This window comes from Schistocerca americana, chromosome 4, assembly GCF_021461395.2.
Source record: "Schistocerca americana isolate TAMUIC-IGC-003095 chromosome 4, iqSchAmer2.1, whole genome shotgun sequence".
NCBI lineage: Eukaryota > Metazoa > Arthropoda > Insecta > Orthoptera > Acrididae > Schistocerca > Schistocerca americana.
This window is the reverse complement of record NC_060122.1, coordinates 700,177,793-700,199,582: the sequence shown is the minus strand read 5'-3', so window position 1 is coordinate 700,199,582 and position 21,790 is coordinate 700,177,793. Positions and strand designations below refer to the sequence as shown.

The 21,790-nt window shown below is 44.1% G+C and overlaps 1 protein-coding gene across 6 annotated transcripts in view; it reads right to left on the bottom strand.

Annotated features, from left to right (window-relative positions):
- LOC124612868 (xaa-Pro aminopeptidase 1) overlaps positions 1–16,581 on the bottom strand; it is a 130,377-nt gene extending 113,796 nt beyond the window's left edge. Inside the window, exon 1 of one of the 6 annotated variants that reach the window (XM_047141300.1) lies at positions 16,559–16,581. In XM_047141300.1, the coding sequence (XP_046997256.1) occupies positions 16,559–16,569 (11 nt within the window). In that variant the 5' untranslated portion in view covers positions 16,570–16,581. Of the gene's footprint in view, positions 1–15,349; positions 15,406–15,719; positions 15,743–16,177; positions 16,501–16,558 lie in introns of those variants that run through there. The other 5 variants (XM_047141303.1, XM_047141301.1, XM_047141304.1 and 2 more) reach the window with 5 other exon arrangements.
- Positions 16,582–21,790: the final 5,209 nt, after the last annotated feature.

The window sequence follows — 21,790 nt, the reverse complement described above, 5'->3', positions numbered from 1 at the left end:
TATCACTCCAACTGCACATGCCCCACACTGTTACAAAGCCTCTATGTTGATGATTAGATGTTTTACGAAATTCCTGATATTCACAGTACATTTGCCAAGTGGTCATATGGGAAAATCCCCACTTCATCACTATCTTGGAAATGTTGAGCCCCATCACTCACGTGCCAACTATAACATGTTCAAACTCACTTAAATCTTGATAACCTGCCATTGTAGCAGCAGTAACCAATCTAACAACTGTGCCACACACATGTTGTCTTATATAAGCATTGCCAACTGCAGCACCGTATTCTGCCTGTTTACATATCTCTGTATTTGAATATGCATGACTATATCAGTTTGTTTGGCGCTTCAGTGAACTCATCCCACTGGGGAACAAGACAGTCAATGCCTTCATGGTAAAACGTTTGTCATTGCCAATGGAACCACGACTCTACCCAAGCAAGCATTTCTTTGTCTGAAGCATATCACTGGCCCCGAATGTCTTTCTTCAGAGCTAAAAAAATTACGGACATTACATGGGGAGAGGTCACCGCAGGCTAACACCACATATTATTCTTACTGCTCACTTTTATGCAATCAATATTTTTGTTCTAAGTGTTGAGTTGCCCCAGAAAATTATTCCTTGAGATACTATTGAGTGACAATATGCAAAATATGTCAGGTGGTTGATTCACTTGTTTTCAAATTAGCACTTACAGGAAGAGTAAAAGTGGGTGAACCAAGCATATATTTTCATGTTGAAATTCGTTGGCTTCACCATTGCAGAAGCAAATTATCACATTCCAACATAACACAGGCCTCGTGCTTCGCTACAAGTCAATCTTTCAGCACTTCTAGTTCTTTCCGTTCACCAAAGAAATACAAAAATCAGTAAACAACATTAAAATTCATAACAACCAAATCAGTAAAAGTTATTCCACTACATTCCATGTCAAAACAAATCATCCTAGTTGTGCAGTTGTTATGACCATCTGATTTACCATTAAGTGGTATTTCAAACACTCCTTGAGAAGTTGAATAGTTAAACAAAATCTCTGTTGTGGGTAGACCAATGAGGCTGGATGCATAAGAAATGTTCTGTGTGAAGTGTGTCTCACTATCTGTGAAGTCAAACAGGCATGAATCCAGTTACATAAAAGGCCAACAAGTAGCCACGTTTTCAGCGAGAAAAAGTACCTTATTTGTGAACGCACTGAAACATTTTACATCATGACAAGATGTCTCACACAGCATCCATGTAACAGGTGAAAATCTAAACTAAATTAAACTTAACCTTTGGACATGCAACTAAGTCAAATGTCTACCATGAACACCTTCATATGGGTAAAACCACTGCCGCCAAAGTCAAGCAAAACTGACAAAAACATATGGTGAGGAATTACTATCAGATAATGCAGATTATAGAAATAAACAGACATCCCACAGTGCTATACACAATAATTCTGTGATTCAATGCTGGGCAGCAATGTGCCTTGCTAATTTTGGTATGAAAGCATCAGAAAATAAGCTTACTTTGCAGACTTCCATTCACATATGGCTTAATTTTCTGGGGACAATTCTTTACACAGAAACATTTTATTTATAACACAGAAGTGTGCTGCAAGGATACACTTCATGTAGGGAACTGCGTAAACAATTAAGCTTACTACCAATAGCTCCAATTACATTTATGAGGCATGTTCAAAAAATTTTGGAACATTCCTAATTTCACACCAATGGTGTACTGAAGCAAAATGCAGTTGGCATCCACACACATGCCTGTATTTAATGTGTAACTGCTGGAAGTTTCATTGTTGTGTGTGCTGTACTGAGCAGAACTCTGTGGCACACAGTTACCATATTTCAAGATGGCAGAGTTAGAAGAGCAACGCGTCCCATTAAATTTTGCATGAAACTCAAGAAAACCTTTCCAGAGACACACCAAATGATGCATGAAGCCTATGGTGATGAGTGCTTAAGCCATACTCAGTGTTACAAATGGTTCACACGGTTTAAAAAGGCCACATGGAAGTTAAAAATGACCCTTGTTCAGGACACGATTTGATGGCTACCGACAACGCTCATGTCAGGAATATCAACAAAATTGTGTGTGCCAATCGAAGATTGACTGTCCAAGAGATTGCAGAGGAATGTATCACTTCAACTGGATCATGTCATGAAATCCTGACAGAGCCTCTTGGAATCCATTGTGTTCCACCAAGTTCGTCCCATGGTGCATTAGTCAAGACCAAAAAGATCTTTGCCACACAATCTGCTGAAAAGCTTCTGAATCGTGCAAATGAGAACGAGATGTTCCTTAAGAGAATCTTAACTGGTGATGAGACGTAGGTCTATGGATATAGTGTTAGACCAAGGTTCAACCTTACAATGGACCAGAAAAGGTTTTCCAAGGCCAAAAAAAGCCTGTCAGGTCAGGTCAAATGTCAAAGCCATGCTGATAGTTTTCTTTGAATTTGAAGGATTAGTTCATCATGAATTCATGGCACAGGAAAAAACTGCTAATCGATGGTGCTAGCAGGATGTGTTGCAACACCTGTGAGAAAATATGAGAAGGAAATGGCCTGAAAGGGGAAGGGAGATTTCATAGCTGTATCATCACGATAACACACCTGCACATCCATCCCTGTTGGTGCGTGACTATTGCATAAAAAATTAAATCACTGTGCTCTCTCATCCTCCAGACCTGGCCGTGGACGCGTACATGAATGGACCTTGAGTATACCATGGTAAAGGCAAGGACTCCACTTCAGACTGATGAGATCAGACACTAACCACAATCTTAAGCCCTGAACTGGGTCTCTGATGTGGGAGATGAACTGCCGTGGGTGCAAAAAGGAGACAGTAATTCAGCTTCTCAGGAGAACTACAAACATGTGCCATCCTTGAGCAGTGTCCTGGTGGAGGCCGTAATCCCTCCATTGAAGGCTGAGCGTGTACAACTGCTCACCATTTACGTTGCCTCCAAGCTACTGAACAGTGCCATTCTTTGGCAGTGACCATCCAGGAGTCCATCTATGCCCTGGAACAGTCCAGTCGTTCTGTGGTGTTAGTGTGGACTCCAGGCCACGTTGGAATCTAAGGAAAAGGAACTTGCCGACAGGCTGGCCAAACAGGCTACACGGAAACCGCTCACTGTAGTGGAGACATATTGATTCTTAGGACTGGTTTTCAACACCCTGATTGATGTGGTTTCCTCATCTTCGTCAGCTGAGGTGGAAGTGCTGGCAGCACCTCAATGCTCTCCGCTGCCTGGGCAAAACCATCTGGGGTGCAGATCACTATGCTGCTGCAGCTCTACAGAGCCCTTGTTCAAACCCACCTTGACTATAGGAGTCTGGTTTATGGTTTGGCGGCCCCCTCAGAATTGTGTTTACTCGACCCAGTGCCATTTGACTGGCAACGGGAGCTTTCAGGACGAGTCCAGTGTACACCTAGGCCAAAGCTTCACCGGGACCTTTCACATGATCCTAAGGACTCAGTTAACCCCACGGCTCTCCGCTGTCACTTCCTCTCGATTCTTGACATGTACCGGGACCATGAAGTGGTTTACTCCGACTGCTCGATGGCTGATGGTGACGTTGGCTTTGTCACTACCACACAAGTCATTGTAGGCTCTCCAGTGGACAGATGGGAGAAGTCCTGGGCTGCAGAGGGATAGATCAATGGCTGAGTAAATGCCATAAGCCTCACTGAAATGTGTGAGGGCCCCAGTATTTAAGAGGCAGAGGTCGAGGTCGAGGTCGAGTTGTGACAGGAAAGTTTCAACATCTCTACCTCGGCCCTTAAGAATGGTGCCACACCACAACTCCCCCAAAAGCAGGAAAGGTTTAGGAAGTTGATGAATCAGTGCAGCCAATGCGTTCAGGGTACTGCACCATCTGGAGGAAGATGTGTGTTGCAGACAGTTATTTCCCACATCATCCTCATCCTGACAGCCACAGCTTTAAGAGGGGTTAGAAGGGGCCCAGGTTCACTGCATACTGAGTTCAGGACATAGACACAAACTCCACCTGACACTTTATTATAGTCGCTATGGTTCTTGTAATATCCCCTACAACAGTGGAGGGCAAGGGCCCGCATTGCCGGGAACCAGGTTTGCTGGAGGGCAATGCAGAAAGTTGGTTGGTTGGTTGAGGTTTAAGGGACCAAACAGCAAGGTCATCAGTCCCTTGTTTCAAATATAGTCCATTCCGCTAATGGGACATCTCAGGAAAGTCAGAACAATAAAAGGGAAAAAGGTAAAAACATATAAGGGCAGTCATGTTGTCAATGGTAAAAAACAAAATGAGGGAAGTCGGCAAGAGAACGAACCCAACGCTATGCTGAAGCAGCATAAGCAAGACCACCTGTGACTTAAAACGTGCAACCGCTAGAATGTAGAAATACGTATGGGAAAAGAAGACTAACCAATCCTTAAAAAAAAAAAAAGGTAAAAACAGAGTAAAAGGAGAAGAAAAGAGGATCACGGTCAGGGAGGTGAATTGGGAATCTCCAAACACGGCTTACAGTGGGAGACACCCAAACACTCACCATCCTGCCCCAACACCAGAAAGAGATTTAAAAACCTTAAAACTGAGAATAAAAACCACTTTCCCGGAGGAAACTGAGAACCAGAGAGACCATCCAGGAATCGTCAGCCAACATCAAAGGTAAAGTGTGGGGGACTCTGTACTTAGCACGCAGAGCCAAAAGAAGGGGGCATTCAACCAAAATGTGGGCTACTGACTGGAAGGCTCCACAACCACAAAGTGGGGGTGGCTCATCATGCAAAAGAAAACCATGGGTCAGCCTGGTATGGCCAATGCGGAGACGACACAGTGTGGTCGAGTCCTTTCGGGAGAGGCGAAAGGAAGAACGCCACGGGCCTGGTGTCACCTTAATCGCACGAAGTTTATTAGACAGGGGAGTAGCCTCCCAAGAATTGGCCCATGACTGTGCGAAGTGGGATTTGATGTGAAGCCGTAAATCCGCTGCAGGAGGGCTTACAGAAAACGGGGGGGGGGTAAGTGACTGCTCCCCCAGCCAAACGATCAGCGAGCTCATTACCCGGGATACCCACATGGCCAGGGACCCAAAGGAAGTCAATGTAACAAGCAGCACGGTGAATATCAGCGAGATGGTCTTGAATGGCAGAGACCAAGGGATGGTGCGAAAAACACCGGTCAATAGCAAGAAGACCACTCATCGAGTCCGTACATAACAAAACACGGTTGTGTTGGGACTGTTTAATAAAGGTAAGGGCCTGGGAAATTGCCATCAATTCCGCAGTAAACACCCCACATGTAGGTGGCAGCAGATGATTTTTCGTTCCAACAGAGGATGTGAAGGCATACCCAACATGATCAGCAGATTTAGAGCCAACAGTGTAAAAAACAACAGCATCCCGGAACTCTCATAAAATTTGGCGGAAAAAGGAACGGAACACCACCGGGGGGAGATGGAATCTTTCGGACCTCGGCGAAGATCCATCCGAATTCGAGGCCGAGGAACTAACCAAGGGGGAGGGAGGGAGCGAGGAAGACAGGACAAAGAAGGAAGCTGAAAATCACAGCAAAGAGACGCAAGGCGGAGCCCAACTGGTAACCCCACCTGTGGGCGGGAGTCGGGTGGGCGACGTCCATGGTCTGGGAACAGGATAGACTAGAAAGGATGAGTAGGAGAGGAATGGATAGCGAGTGCATAAGACACCAGAAGCTGGGATCGCCGAACAGAAAGGGGGGGGGATCCCAGCATCAACCAGAAGACTATCAACAGGGCTAGTAGGGAAGGCACCGGTGGCCAAACGGATACCACGATGGTGGACTGGATCCAGCACATGCAGTGTGGAAGGAGCAGCTGAACCATAAACTTGACAACCATAGTCCAAGCGAGACAGAACTAGAGCACGATAAAGACGGAGAAGGAGGGAACGGTCCGCACCCCAAGAGGAGTGGGCAAGGAAGCGAAGGACATTGAGTTTACAGAAACATCCTACCTTCAGGAGTCTGATATGGGGCAGCCAAGTGAGCTTGTTGTCGAAAAGAAGACCCACGAAACGAAACTGTGGGACCACAGGCAATCGTTGTGCAGCGAGATAGAGTTCTGGATCAGGGTGGATCATAGTATGGCGACAGAAGTGGACCACCCGCGATTTTAAAGGACAGAATTGAAACCCGCGTGAGAGGGTCCATGCAGAGGCACGCCATATAGCTACCTGGAGCTGCCGTTCTGCAGATGCCATCGAGGAGGAACTAACCCAAATGCAGAAATCATCCACATACAGGGCAGGGGCGACCAAGGGACCGACAGAGGCCACAAGTCCATCGATAGCAATGAGGAAAAGAAGGACACTCAAGACAGAACCCTGCGGGATGCCCGTCTCCTGGGTCCGTGGAGAACTAAAAACAGTACCAACTCAAACTCTGAATGACAGATGGAACAGGAACTGGCGGATAAAAATCAGGAGTGGGCCTCGAAGACCCCACTGATGAAGGGTAAGATGTGATGGCTCCAGGCCATGTCATAGGCCTTGCGAAGGTCAAAAAACACTGCAACCAAAAGGCGGCACTGGGAAAAAGCCTGCCGAACTGTGGATTCCAAGCAAAGTAAATAATCGATTGAAGACCGTCCCTCTCGAAAGCCACACTGGTAAGGGGACAATAGATCCCGAGATTCGAGGACCCAATTGAGCTGACGGGCTACCATCCGTTCAAGTAACTTACAAACAACATTGGTCAAACTAATTGGCCGATAGCTGTCAACAGATAGGGGGTTCTTACCAGGCTTAAGGACAGGAACCACGATGCTATCCCGCCACTGAGAAGGGAAGTCACCCTGGAGCCAGATACGGTTAAACACCCGAAGAAGATGTTGCCGTTGTGGAGCACTGAGGTGTTGAAGCAGTTGGTTATGAATGGAATCTGGGCCAGGGGCCGTATCATGAGAAGAAGATAGAGCAGAAAGAAATTCCCATTCAGTAAAAGGTTCGTTGTAAGATTCTGACTCACAAGGGGTGAAACATAAGGTGGAAGCTTCAGCCCGCTGTTTTTGGTGAAGAAAAGCAGCTGGATAGGAGGCTGACGCTGATGCCATTGCAAAATGGGTCGCAAGATGTTCTGCAAGAACTAATGGGTCCGTACAAAGGCCATCTGGGAGGTGAAGGCCTGGGAGGGTGGACTGCCGATGGCAACCTTGGAGAGAGCGAAGTGTAGCCCATACCCGTGACAGAGGGACAGTAGAACCAAGGGAAGAAACGAATCGTTCCCAACATATCCGCTTGCTCTGTTTGATTAAATAACGGGCTTTAGCACGGAAGTGTTTAAAGCTAGTACGGCTGGCTACAGATGGGTGCCTCTTAAAGTGTTGCAAAGCTCGACGGCGATCACGGATGGCAATGGCAATGGCCATATTCCGCCATGGGACTTGCCGGCGACGAAATGGTCCAGATGAGCGCGGGACAGCAAGGCTAGCAGTGCGAACAATCGCGTCAGACACGTCACGTAGGACGTCATCAATACAACCCGACAAAGAGGGAGAAAACACGACCTGTGCAGTGTATAGAGGCCAATGGGCAAGTTGGAAAGACCAACGAGGTAACCTGTCCATCGGGGAGCGGGAAGGGAGCATGATAATCAATGGGAAATGGTCACTATCACAAAGGTCGTCATGTGGCGACCAGTGTAATGAAGGGAGGAGAGAGGGAGAAGAAAGAGAAAGATCAATGGCAGAAAAGGTACCATGACCGGCACTGAAATGAGTAGGGGAGCCATCATTAAGAAAGCACAGGTCGTAGTCTGCAATAAATTGGTCTATAAGAAGACCTCGTCTAGATGGAAAGGCACTGCCCCACAAGGGATGATGAGCATTAAAATCCCCAAGGAGGAGGAAGGGAGGAGGAAGTTGCTGAAGAAGGGCAGTTAAGGTAGCAGGTACAAACGCCACCAGAAGCCTGCAGAGGTCCGACCCGATTTTGACAGAAAACACAGAACCCACAGAGGGTCGGTGAGTGAGCATCAGTAAAATGAGATTCCTGGAGAACCACACAAGCTGCAGAGTAGGACGAAAGAAGGGATTTCAATTCCGGAAGGTGACGATAGTATCCATTACAATTCCATTGGAGAACCACAGAACAATGGTTTAAATGGGGGCTGAACACGCTAAATCCAGTCATACCGCTGGGTCCCCACCTGTCACCGACAAGGAGGGGGCGACATCCATGAACGACAGGTCAGAATCCGGTTGTGAAGTCGGGGAAGGTACCTCCGGTGACACCAGAGGCTCTTTGTCCCGGGACTTATGTTTCTTCTTCTTTTCAGGCTGAGATCGAGGAGGGCTGTGTGGCATAAAGGAGCCAGCTGCAGCAAGATCAGGAACAGAAAGAGACCAGGCGACCTGGGGGCCGACAGACCGCAGCTCTCGAGGTCGTCACACGGCAGCAGACCTTTGGCCTGGAAGGTGCCAGGAAGGGGCATCCCGGGAGAGGCGCCCTTGACCAGCAGACGCCGAAGGAGTGGGACACTTCTCCGGCTGGGGAGGGGGAGCAGCGCCCAGAAGTAAATGTGAGGGAGCCGCAGGGGACGGGGGAAGGAGAGGGGTCCGGGATGGGGGTAAGGAAGGGGTGTAGATGTAACCAAGGCATAACTAGATGTCATGGACACAGGGTGAAGTCGTGTACATTTCTTACGGGCCTCTGTGTAGGTTAAACGATCGAGGGACTTATACTCCTGTATCTTTTTTTTCCATCTTATATACTGGGCAATCTGGTGAACGTGGAGAATGACTACCATGACAATTTACACACACAGGAGGGGGAACACAGGGACTCCCCTCATGGAGTGGACGTCCACAGTCACCACAGAGAGGGGCCTGTGAACAGCGGGAAGACGTGTCCAAAACGCAAGCACTTAAAACACCTCATAGGAGGTGGGATGTATGGCTTCATATCACACCGATAGACCATAATCTTAACTTTCTCAGGGAGGGTATCCCCTTCAAAGGCCAGGATAAAGGCACCAGTATCAATATGATTGTCTTTAGGACCCTTCTGAACACGCCGAACAAAGTGAACACCCCGCCGTCCGAGATTGTCCCGAAGTTCCTCATCAGTTTGAAGGATGAGGTCCCTGTGAAAAATCACACCTTGTACCATATTTAGAGACTGGTGGAGGGTAATGGACACAGGAATTGTGCCAAGATGGGTACAGGCACGAAGGGCCGCAGATTGGGCAGCTGAAGCAGTTTTTATCAGCAACGAACCCGACCGCATCTTGCTCAGGGAGTCCACTTCGCCAAACTTATCTTCAATGTGTTCCACAAAGAATAAAGGTTTGGTATTGGTGAAAGTATCTCCATTAGTCCTGGTGCAAACTAGATAACGGGGGAAAGGTTTCGCCCCTAGCTGACGGGCCTGACCCTCTTCCCAGGGGGTAGCCATGGAAGGGAAGGCCGAAGGGGCAAGAGAAGCAGCACTTGAGGAATCAGTTCCACGAAGAGAGATGGCCGCAGAAGAACGGCCAGAGTTCTGGACCCGTATGCGTTTCATTTGCATAGCGTCCGCCCTGATACCACCCACTCCAATCAGGGGCTCTCCTCACGGGCGCCACCCAGCCACAGCAAGGGCCGTCTCGCACGGCGGCCATTGTCGGGAGTTCCGATGCTCCCGGATGACGAGCAACCACTCCAAGGCATGCATGAGGAAGTCACAGCTCAGGTATCAGAAGAGTGATCCCTGTGTGTTCAGGGGGCTCAACCAAAAGGGTACATAGCGACCTCACCACACGGGCTGGCTACCGTGCTGGCTATGCACCCTAGAATCAGACAACGACGTGAAAGAAAAGGTGGAATGTACTAGGAGGGCGCACGTCGGAGACATTAGGTAAGGTGCTCTTCCTCAAATGGCTCATACTACGGAGGAGAAATTTTGTAATGGAGGTCAAACACCAGAGGGGGACCAAGGAATGCCAAAAGGAGGAGATGATTATGCAACAAAGCCGAATTGTAAAACCAACAGAACCAGGAGGATAGTGGGGGCCAACATAAGCAAGGACACCAAGAGAGGGAGAGGAGAGGGCGAGGGGAAACGAGCAAGGAGGGGAAAGGAGGGGAAGGGAAAGGAAATGCAGCCCTGGAGAGAAAGAAGGCTGCAATGGCTAGGGGCCCCGTGCTCGCCACGCACGTATCCACAAAAGAGTTGTGGACCCCCTGGGGGGCAATGCAGAAAGCAGTTGCCTTAGCTCAGCCAGGTGGTGGAAAAAATAGCAGCAATTCCGCTGGAGGATGACGTTATCGTGAGGCTGGGAAGGCATGAAGCACCCAAGGAGGCAGGTTACGCCTCAGCGTCACCTGCTGCCACTGATGGAGTATTTGTACCCATTCCTATTGTGGATGAGACATCTATGAATCCAGGTGCTCAGGAGATGCTAAGATCTCCACCTCATCCTCAGGTGCAGAATTGGCAGGGAGTGGTGTTGTTGGGGCCACTGGAGGGTCCTTTTTCTCAACAGATGTCTTTGTTTGCTTGCCCTCTTGCTTCTCTTTAGGGTCTTGCTGGAAGGACTTCTCCGAAGTAGCTTCAGGCATGGAGGAAGACCATGAAGCTCATCGTCCACCAGCTTTTGGCTCCTTTAGCCACTGGCAAGCATCCACTGTGGCATTAGTGGAGACCTTGGGAGAGAGAGTCCCAAGGGACCGTTTCTGCACGATAGGTGCCGGAGAAGGCTGTTGCTTCTCGGGCTTGGGGAGGGGGGGGGGGGGGGGGGACCAATGTCTCCTGGGTTAGTAGGTACTTTGGGATTTTCCCCCTACCACCAAGGGGACGGATGTATTCTGGAGGCCCAGAGGGTCCACTGTTCGTGGTACAGAGTAGGGTACAACTGGTACTTGTGATGGTGATGGTAATGTAGCTGCAGCATATGTGGACATTGACCAAACAGAATGTAATTGTTCAAATTTGTTTAGCTTCTTGGTAAGTTAACTGGTCCATCGTCATTCTTCCGGCGGACAAGGGTTCCACGACCGTGCTACTTGATCGTCAGGAGTATGTGGCTGAGGGACTGCGTCAGCTTTCAGACAACACCATTTACAAAGTTTGCCACGGTAATCCCATTCCTGATGTCCAGCCGGAGCTTCAAGGAATCCTCAGAACCTTAGGCCCCCTACAAAACCTTTCACCTGACTCCATCAACCTCCTGACCCCACCGACACCCCGCACCCCTACCTTCTTCCTAAAATTCACAAACCCAATCATCCCGGCCGCCCCATTGTAGCTGGTTACCAAGCCCCCACAGAACGTATCTCTGCCTACGTAGATCAACACCTTCAACCCATTACACACAGTCTCCCATCCTTCCTCAAAGACACCAACCACTTTCTCGAATGCCTGGAATCCTTACCCAATCTGTTACCCCCGGAAACCATCCTTGTAACCATTGATGCCACTTCCTTATACACAAATATTCTGCACGTCCAGGGCCTCGCTGCAATGGAGCACTTCCTTTCACGCCGATCACCTGCCACCCTACCTAAAACCTCTTTCCTCATTACCTTAGCCAGCTTCATCCTGACCCACAACTTCTTCACTTTTGAAGGCCAGACATACCAACAATTAAAGGGAACAGCCATGGGTACCAGGATGGCCCCCTCGTACACCAACCTATTCATGGGTCGCTTAGAGGAAGCCTTCTTGGTTACCCAGGCCTGCCAACCCAAAGTTTGGTACAGATTTATTGATGACATCTTCATGATCTGGACTTACAGTGAAGAACTACTCCAGAATTTCCTCTTCAACCTCAACTCCTTTGGTTCCATCAGATTCATCTGGTCCTACTCCAAATCCCATGCCACTTTCCTTGACATTGACCTCCACCTGTCCAATGGCCAGCTTCACATGTCCGTCCACATCAAACCCACCAACAAGCAACAGTACCTCCATTATGACAGGTGCCACCCATTCCACATCAAACGGTCCCTTCCCTAAAGCCTAGGTCTTCGTGGCAAACGAATCTGCTCCAGTCCGGAATCCCTGAACCATTACACCAACAACCTGAAAACAGCTTTCGCATCCCGCAACTACCTTCCCGACCTGGTACAGAAGCAAATAACCAGAGCCACTTCCTCATCCCCTCAAACCCAGAACTTCCCACAGAAGAACCACAAAAGTGCCCCACTTGTGACAGGATACTTTCCTGGACTGGATCAGACTCTGAATGTGGCTCTCCAGCAGGGATATGACTTCCTCAAATCCTGCCCTGAAATGAGATCCATCTTCATGAAATCCTCCCCACTCCACCAAGAGTGTCTTTCCACCGTCCACCTAACCTTCGTAACCTCTTAGTTCATCCTTACAAAATCCCCAAACCACCTTCCCTACCCTCTGGCTCCTACCCTGGTGTAAAACCTGTCCCATGCACCCTCCCACCACCACCTACTCCCGTCCTATAACCCAGAAGGTGTACACGATCAAAGGCAGAGCCACGTGTGAAAGCACCCACGTGATTTACCAACTGACCTGCCTACACTGTGAAGCTTTCTATGTGGGAATGACCAGCAACAAACTGCCCATTCGCATGAATGGACACAGGCAGACAGTGTTTGTTGGTAATGAGGATCACCCTGTGGCTAAACATGCCTTGGTGCACGGCCAGCACATCTTGGCACAGTGTTACACCGGCCGGGTTATCTGGATACTTCCCACTAACACCAACCTGTCAGAACTACGGAGATGGGAACTTGCCCTTCAGTATATCCTCTCTTCTCGTTACCCGCCAGGCCTCAATCTCCGCTAATTTCAATTTGCCACCGCTCATACCTCACCTGTCTTTCAACAACATCTTTGCCTCTGTACTTCCGCCTCGACTGACGTCCCTGCCCAAACTCTTTGCCTTTACAAATGTGTGTGTGTGTGTGTGTGTGTGTGTGTGTGTGTGTGTGTGTGTGCGCATGCGCACGCGAGTGTATACCTGTCCTTTTTCCCCCCTAAGGTAAGTCTTTCCGCTCCCAGGATTGGAATGACTCCTTACCCTCTCCCTTAAAACCCACATCCTTTCATCTTTCCCTCTCCTTCCCTCTTTCCTGATGAGGCAACAGTTTGTTGCGAAAGCTTGAATTTTGTGTGTATGTTTGTGTTTGTTTGTGTGTCTATCGACCTGCCAGCGCTTTTATTTGGTAAGTTTCATCATCTTTGTTTTTAGATATATTTTTCCCACGTGGAATGTTTCCCCCTATATATATATATATATATATATATACACCTTACTGTCATTTCTTGTTAATAATATTAGCTTATTCCCAATAATAAGCAGCTTTCACTCAGTTAATACTAGGCAGAAATCAAAAATAGTTCACTTTTAATTGTAACTGTATATAGATCCCCACTGAGAAATTTTTAAGTGTTTATGAGAAATCTGGATTCCTTACTGTGCTGTCTGTCAGGCAGCATCAAGCAGTTAATAGTCTTTGATGACAAATTTTCTAAATGATTTTTATAGGAAAAATAATCTGGAACCTTATTTGGAGCCTGCAATTTGCTCTCGGTAATTAATAACCATTTACCCAGTAACAAATGCTCTCTCTCATCATGGTGCACAGTTAGGATAACTAACATAGTTCCTTATAGTATGGATACACCTCAGTGGAAGTCAGAATAATTAATGACTCCAGGACAAATGTTTTTAAAAATAGTTTACAGAGATGATTTGGTATGAAATTTATAATTAACCAAATGGCAACAAAATTTAATATATTCCATGATAAATTTATATCATTATCTGAAAACAGCAATCCGCATAAGGTAATAAGAAAGGACACTTATCAGCCTTGTATGAAACCATGGATCACTATAAGGATTGAAGTATTTTGTGAAAGGGAAGTTTATCTTTTGGCAAGAACAAGTAGGGATCCTGCAGAAGCTGCACAGTATAAAATTACTCAAAGTTACTAAGAAAGAGTATAAAAAAAGGAATATACACATAATATCAGGAACCAGTAATTTCAGTGACAGACTTAAGGCTGTATGGAATGTAGCAAAATGACAGACAGGACAACCAGCCACAGAACAGGATAACGCTGCTATTGAAGTGAAGGGCTACTAATGATGAATCGCAGGTAGCAAATGTACTTTATAATCATTTCTTAAATACAGCAGAAAGCATAGGGACAGAGTCGAAGAGAAAAATCACAGCTGTATACTAAAAAAATAACTCTAGTAAAATTCAATCATATATCTATATCAGCAACTTCTTTACAAATTAAGAAAATTATACACAAACTCAAAAATAAAAGCTCATCTTGTTTTGATGGTTTTTCCAATGGAGTACTAAATGTCTGTTCCCACATAAGCAGCCCAGTCTTATCTGAAATGTGTTGTACATCACTTTAATCAAGGCATTTTTCCAGAGACAAATGTAATGTTGTTAAACCACTCCTTGAGAAAGATAAAAGAGATGTCAATATCTACTGACCTTTTCCACTGCTGTCATTTTCCAAAATTTTTGAGAATAGTATATCATGTTGGCAACAATAACATCCTCAGCAAATCACAGTTTGGGTTCCAGAAGCATTGCTAAACTGACATCATTTAACTGTTCACTCAGCAGATTTTACAAGCATTAAATACTAACACAGCACCAGTCTATTTTCTGTGACCTGCTTAAGGCATTTGACTGTGTGAACAACAGTATTCTCCTAAATAAATTGAAGTTTTATGGGACAGATGGAATAGTTGACAAATGGATAATGTCATATCTAACCAGAATAATGGAGAAAGTTGTACATAGTAATTCAACCAATACAGTCTGGGGACATAATTTTGACTGGGGAAAAAATCACGTGGAGTTCTCAAAGACTCATTCTTAGGTCTATTATTATTCCTTATATATGTACATGATATTCCATCTAATATACAACAAGCAGAATTAGTTCTTTTTGAAGATGACACCAGTATAGTAATCAGGTCAATCATACATACCAAAACAGAAGAATGGCAAACAAAGTTCTTAAATGTATCATTGACTGGTTTTCTGTGTATGGTCTCACTCTCAATTTTGAAAAGAGAAATCGTATTCAGTTTGCACATCTAGGGGTACAACACCAGTAATAAGTGTAGCACATGGGAAGGCAATAATAAATAGGGAGGAAACTTCAAAACTCTTGATCAGAATATGAACTGGAAAATAGCACATTCTGGAACTTCTAACACAATGTAGCTCAGCCATATTTACACTTAGAAGCATTGCAAATCTTGGGGAGACACAAATCAGTGAGCTGACATATGCATTTTACATATTTTCATTCAATAATGTCATATGGAATAACGTTATGGGGTAACTCATCTTTAAGAAAGAAAGCCTTCAGTGCACAAAAACATGCTCACCCATGATCATCTTGCAGACATCTGTTTAAGGAATTGGGCATTCTGACTACTGCTTCACAGTATATTCAGTCCCTCATGAAGATGGTTGTAAATTACCCACTACAGTTCAAAAGGAACAATAACATACATAATTACAATATCTGAAGGGAAAATGACATTCAATACTCTACATTAAGGTTGTCTTTAGCACAAAAGGGGTGAACATTGCTGCAACAAAAATTTTTGATCACTTCACCAGTTACAGTATATGAAATGTCTGACAGACAACAAAGTAAAATTTGAAAACAAACTGAGAAATTTCTCCTTGACAACTATCTCATAGAATAATTTCTACTACTGTAATTTGTAAAAGGTACCGTGCAGGACTTACTAACTCATAGCATCTGTCTACCATTCTGGTAAAAGGAAATGAGGAAAAAACTTGGCTATCTTCAGAATTTAACCGCATGTACCGATTAGTTCGTGAAGTGAATGTAAAACGACTTGTTCCACATCATTACAACCTGTCGTGGTAAACGAGCTAAGTAACATGAAACTAGCTAGCCTAACTAATCTACAACAGTGAGACACACTCTGCTCTAGAGTTATCAGTCTAGCAGTCAATGGAATCTAAGATGTCAAAACGTCGCAGCACTTGAGTGTGCCGTTATTTTTTATCTGGAAAAATAAAGGGTACTCTTTTCCCGAATTTGATTCTATATGCCACTGACAAATCACTGCTTTTGAAATTCATGTTCCAAAAATTTTCTTAAACTACACGAGGAAGTTTTATGTTAGTACTGATCGAATTTGACATTTCAGGTCTGTCAGCGGTAAGTCTGTTTTTACCTTCCCATTTTTCTTGAGCTGATTTCAGTTGGGAGAAACAGTATAAATAATAAACCTTCTGCTACGCATGCACATGCACTGTACTTTGTAATCAGGTGACGATAACTCCAAGATCAAAGACCATATTACATGGTAGTGTTCTTATCGGCCTCGTTTGTTATCCTAAGCTGTTCCAGATTACCCTTCAGTCGTATACATTACCATACACACGGCAAATTACCGGCAGCACTTCACGTGTTTCAACAATTTCAATCGATTACTATTAGGTATCGAATTTTACCTGCAGCTATCGATAGATGTATATCGCAAAGTTAACGTTATCGGAATGCAAAGCAACACGGTGTTGGAATGCCGTAAATATCTTTATGTGAAAGTGCTAACCTGGTCATCATCCCTATGTTGTTGTTTTAAGTTCCACGATTTCTTTTCGCCTTGTTACTCTCTAAGTCTCCGATTTTATAGCCTGTTTTTTATTATTTGTTCTCTTGATCTTTGTCACAAAATCTGTCGGCTGAAGAGCGGCATACTAAGCTGCTGCCAGCCCGCCCCCTTCGGGGGGAATTGAAATTCAATAAATGAAAAAAAAAAAAAAAAGGGTGGTGCTAACCTGGAATGTGTTTGTAGCTGTGCTCCATGTGTCAGACATCTAAATATCCAACAGAAATGATTGTATTTCGACACATAACTTCACTGGCGCGCAAAGCAAATGAACCTAACCACACATCCCGTTAACGTAGTGCACATGTAACTGGTTGCGCCTGATGATCGCAGTTATACTAATTTATATATGAGTAAAAATTGACTGAAGCAGTAGAAATTATTTCATAAAAATAACGCTGTAAGATGTTAATTGCAGGGCTGGTGTAACAATCTTGCCTCAAAGAAATTCCAGTCGAAGCACCAAGAGAGCAATTACTTTACGCTACCGACACCAAGGTGATAGAGTAATTATACGAAAATCCTCATTCCACTAGTTGTCCTTAGATAGTGTTGCTGTTGTGGTCTTCAGTACGAAGCAGCGCGCCATGCTAATCTAATCCGTGCAAACTTATTCATCTCCGAATAACTTGCAACCTTCATCCATCTGTATTCATCCCTTGCCCGCCCCCCCCCCCCCCCCCCGTCCTCCTCCTCCTCCTCCTCTACAATTGTTAGCTCCCACAGCTCCTTCCAATACCAAACTGATAATTCTTCGATGCCTTAAAAAGTGCCCTGTCAATTGATCCCGTCCTTTGATCAAGTTTATTTTTGCCACAATTTGGTTCTGAACAACCCATTAGGTAAGCAGTCTTCCAATCCAATCTTCAGCATGCTTCTGTAACACCACATTTCAAAAGTTTCTATTAACTTGTCTGAACTACTTACCATCTACACGTCATTTCTGTACAAGGCTACACGCCAGAAAAATATTTTCATAAAAGTCTTCCTAACACTTAAATTTATATTTGATGTTATATTCTCTCTAATTCAGCCATCATGAGTTATTTTGCAGTCTAATAAATAGCAAAACTCATCAACTAGTTTTATTTTCTCTCTTCCCAATAAAATTCCCTCAGCACAGCCTGATGATGCTTGTCCTATAACCTCTTCTCAGGATACTAGCCATTCCATCCCTTGCTATCTCTGAAAGAATTGTGATATCATCAGCAAACCTCAAAGTTTTTATTTCTTCTCCCTGAACTTTTAACTCCTCCTCCAAATTTTTGTTTAGTTTCCTTTATTGCTCAGTAAATGTGCATATTAAATAACATGGGGGACACACTACCGCCATGTCTCATTCCCTTTTTAACTATTGCTTCCCTTTCATGTGCTTCAACTCTATAACAGCAGTCTGGTTTTTATACAAACTGTACATACCTTCTGCACCCTGAATTTTATCCCTGCTGCCTTTAGAATTTCAAAGAGTGTATTCCAGTCAAAATTGCCAAAGTCTTTCTCTAAGTCTACAGATGCTGTAAATGTAGATATGCCTTTCTTGAACCTATCTGTAAGATAAACTGTTGGATCAGTATTGATTTGTGTGTTCCTACATTTCTGCAGAACATAAACAGGTCTTTGCCAAGGTCATCTTCCCTACCAGTTTTTCCATTCTTCTATAAATAATTCATGTCAGTATTTTGCAACCACAACTTATTAAATTGATCTTCTTCTCTCTTCTTCGGTTATCAACCCACAGGTTGGTTGGCAGCAGCACGCCATTCCGTTCTTTTGTCAACTTTCTTCTTCATATCTGCATAGGTCTGGCACCCGATGTCATTTATTACTTGTTGAATGTAGCTTAATCTAGGTCGTCCTCGGCGAGTTCTTCCTTCAATGATTCCTTCTAATATTCTCTTAATGAAATTGTTATGCCGTAAAATGTGACCTATGAAGGTTATTCTTCTTTTCTGTATATTTCGCCAAAGAGATCTGTTTTCTTTCACTCTTCTGAGGACATCTTCGTTTGTAGCCTTGTCTCGCCAGCTGATTTTTTCCATTCTCCGGTAGCACCACATTTCGAATGCCTCTAATCTTCTCTTTTCTTCTTTTCCACTAGTCCAAGTTTCACATCCGTAAAGGGCTGTACTCCACACATAGGTTTTCATGACTCTCTTTCTTACGTCTAAACTAACATTTCTACTCGTCAGTAAGTTTCTTTTTCCATTGAATGCTATTTTGGCAAGTTGTATTCTGTTTTTAATGTCACTTTTGCTCCTTCCATCTGCTGTTATTTTGCTACCTAAGTAGTTAAATTCTGTAACCTGCCCTAGTTTCTCTCCCTTTATTGTTATTCGTATGGGTTCATTGTAGTTCAGGGCGCCACTCACCATCACTTTAGTCTTTTTCTTATTTATTTTCATTCCATACTGTTCTTTTAAGGTGTTTTCCATTTCATTGAGTGCGGCTTCTAAATCTTCTTTCCTTTCTGTAATTATGGCGATATCATCTGCATATCGCAACATATCTATTTTCATTCCGTTAAGTTTTATTCCTACTTCAATATTCTCTCTTATTTTGTCTATTGCTTCTTGGATATATGCGTTGAAAATTACTGGAGATAGTGGGCATCCCTGTCTCACTCCTTTCCTTATTCTTGCTGTTTCTTCTTTGTTTTCCTTCTTAACTAAGGCTGTTTCATTTTGGTATATTTTAAAGATTATCCTTCTATCATTATATTTCAGACCAGCCTTCTTCAGAATTCTAAACATTTCTGGCCATACAACATTGTCAAATGCCTTTTCGAGGTCTACGAAGGCTATAAATACTTGTTTGTTTTTGGAAATTTGTTTCTCAATTATTAGTCTTAAAGATAAGATTGCTTCCCTCGTCCCTACACCGCTTCTAAAACCGAATTGGTCTTCACTTAGAGTGCTATTCAATTGGTTTTCAACTCTTTTCAAAATTATTCTTATTAGAATTTTTGATGCGTGTGAAAGAAGACTGAGTGTTCGATGGTTTTCACAGTCCATAGTAGATGCTTTCTTAGGTATGGGGAATATGATGCATTTCTGATAGTCTTCAGGAACTTCACCTGTTTTGTATATTTTCTGTATGAGTTGCAGTAATGTAGCTTTCATTTTGTCTCCTGATTTCTTAATTAGTTCAGAAGGTATATCATCAACACCTGCCGCTTTCTTATCTGGTAGTTCTTTTAGTGCTTTTTCAAATTCATCTTTCAGAATTGTGTCCCCTAGTTCTTCTTTCTCTACTTCTTCGCTTAATTCTATCATATTATCTGTTAGAGGGTCTCCTTGATATAGCTCTTCAATGTATTCTTGCCATCTCTTCAGCGTGTCATATCCAAATAGTACCTTGCCCTCTTTGTTCTTTATAGTTCCTGAAGATTTTACTTTCCGTTTAGCAAAGTTTTGTTTTATTGTTCTGTAGGCCAAGTCAGTTTTTCCTTTAACCATGTTTTCCTCCACCTCTTTACAAATGCTGTTGAGGTAATTTTCTTTTGCTTTCCTAGATTCTCTGTTTATTTGGTTTCTAAGCTTTCTATATTTGTTTTCGCTTTGCTCGTCAGAGGCATTTTTGTATAGTCTTCTTTCTTCCATTAGACAAATTATTTCAGGTGTTATCCACTCTTTCCTGTTTACAGGTTTGGCTTTCCCAATAAATTCTTCTGCTGCTTTATGTATGCCTTCTTTGATTTGTTTCCACTCCTCGTTAGTACTCCCGGGAATAATGTTTGATGCCATCTCATCAGTTTTCCGTGCATAAGGGATCACTAGTTCTTCAGACTTTAGGTTATCTCTGTTCCATACTTTGTTCGTTTTTCTCTCTAATCGCTTGAGTTTGAGTAAGCATTTCATCATTACAAGGTTGTGATCACTATTAATATCCGCAGACGGGTAGCTTCTGCAATCCTTGATTTGGTTTTTAAAACGCGATTTTACTAATATATAGTCGATTTGGTGTCTTCTAGTATCTCCTGGGGCTTTCCACGTGTACCTTCTTCTTTTATGGTGGTTGAAAAGGGAGTTCGCTATGACCAACTTGTTTTTGGCACAAAATTCAATTAGCCGGCTTCCTCTTTCGTTTCTATCTCCTAGACCATATTTCCCTACAATTCCGTCAACTTTCTCTTCTCCAACACTAGCATTCCAATCTCCCATTATAATTAAGTTCTCTTCACCTTTAACATAATTTATAACTTTGTTGATGTCTTCATACACTGTTTCTATTACATCGTCTTCTTCTGCCGATGTCGGCATATAGACTTGTACTATTACCGTGTTCTTTGGTTTGGTTCCAATTTTGACTAGTATTATCCTAGAGTTAAATTGCACATATCCTGTGACTAGATTCCCGAGTTTTCCTTTTAGAATTATTCCAACTCCACCGATTCCAGTTGTTCCTTGGTTAGTACCTGTATGAATGATACGATAATTTCCTGATCTGAAGTCTCCTGGTTCAGGCCATCGCATCTCAGATATTCCTATTATGTCTGTTCCCATTCTGTCCATCTCTAGTTTGAGGTTCTCTAATTTCCCGCATTGGAGGAGTGTTCTTACATTCCATGTTGCTATTTTTAGTGTATTCTTCAACTTTGCCTGACCTTCCATTGTCCCCACCCGGAGATCCGATTGGGGGACTATTACTCCGGATTTATGTTTAACAGAAGATTCTGGCATGGTGCGCTACTGATTCTTGGGATATCTTGAGTGATCTTTAATGGAGTGGTTTCCCGTTGCCTTCTCCATCCTATGCCGTTGACTGTGAAGTTCTTCCGCCTTTAGGAGCAATTTCTCACTCCAAGGACAAGAGAGTGCCCTGCCTCTATCCGCTCATCCGCTCTCTTTGGGACCGTTGGCACTTGATAGGGGGCGTTTCCTTATCCCGGGAAACACTCGGTCGTCAGAGCCTCGTTAGCAATAACAGGGTGTACCGTGCAGCAATCCTTAGCTGCAACTCGGGTAGGTGAGGTTGACATTTGTACAGGAGAGGCTGTTAGAGTCGCTTCACTGTACCTTACACCCCAAAATTAAATTGATAGTTCCATAATATTCACACCTGTTAGCACCAGCTTTCTTTGGAAGTGGGGTTAGTACATTCTTCTTGAAGTCTGAGAGTATTTCACATCTCATACATCTTGGCCTCCAGGTGGAATAGTTACACCGGATCTTGGGC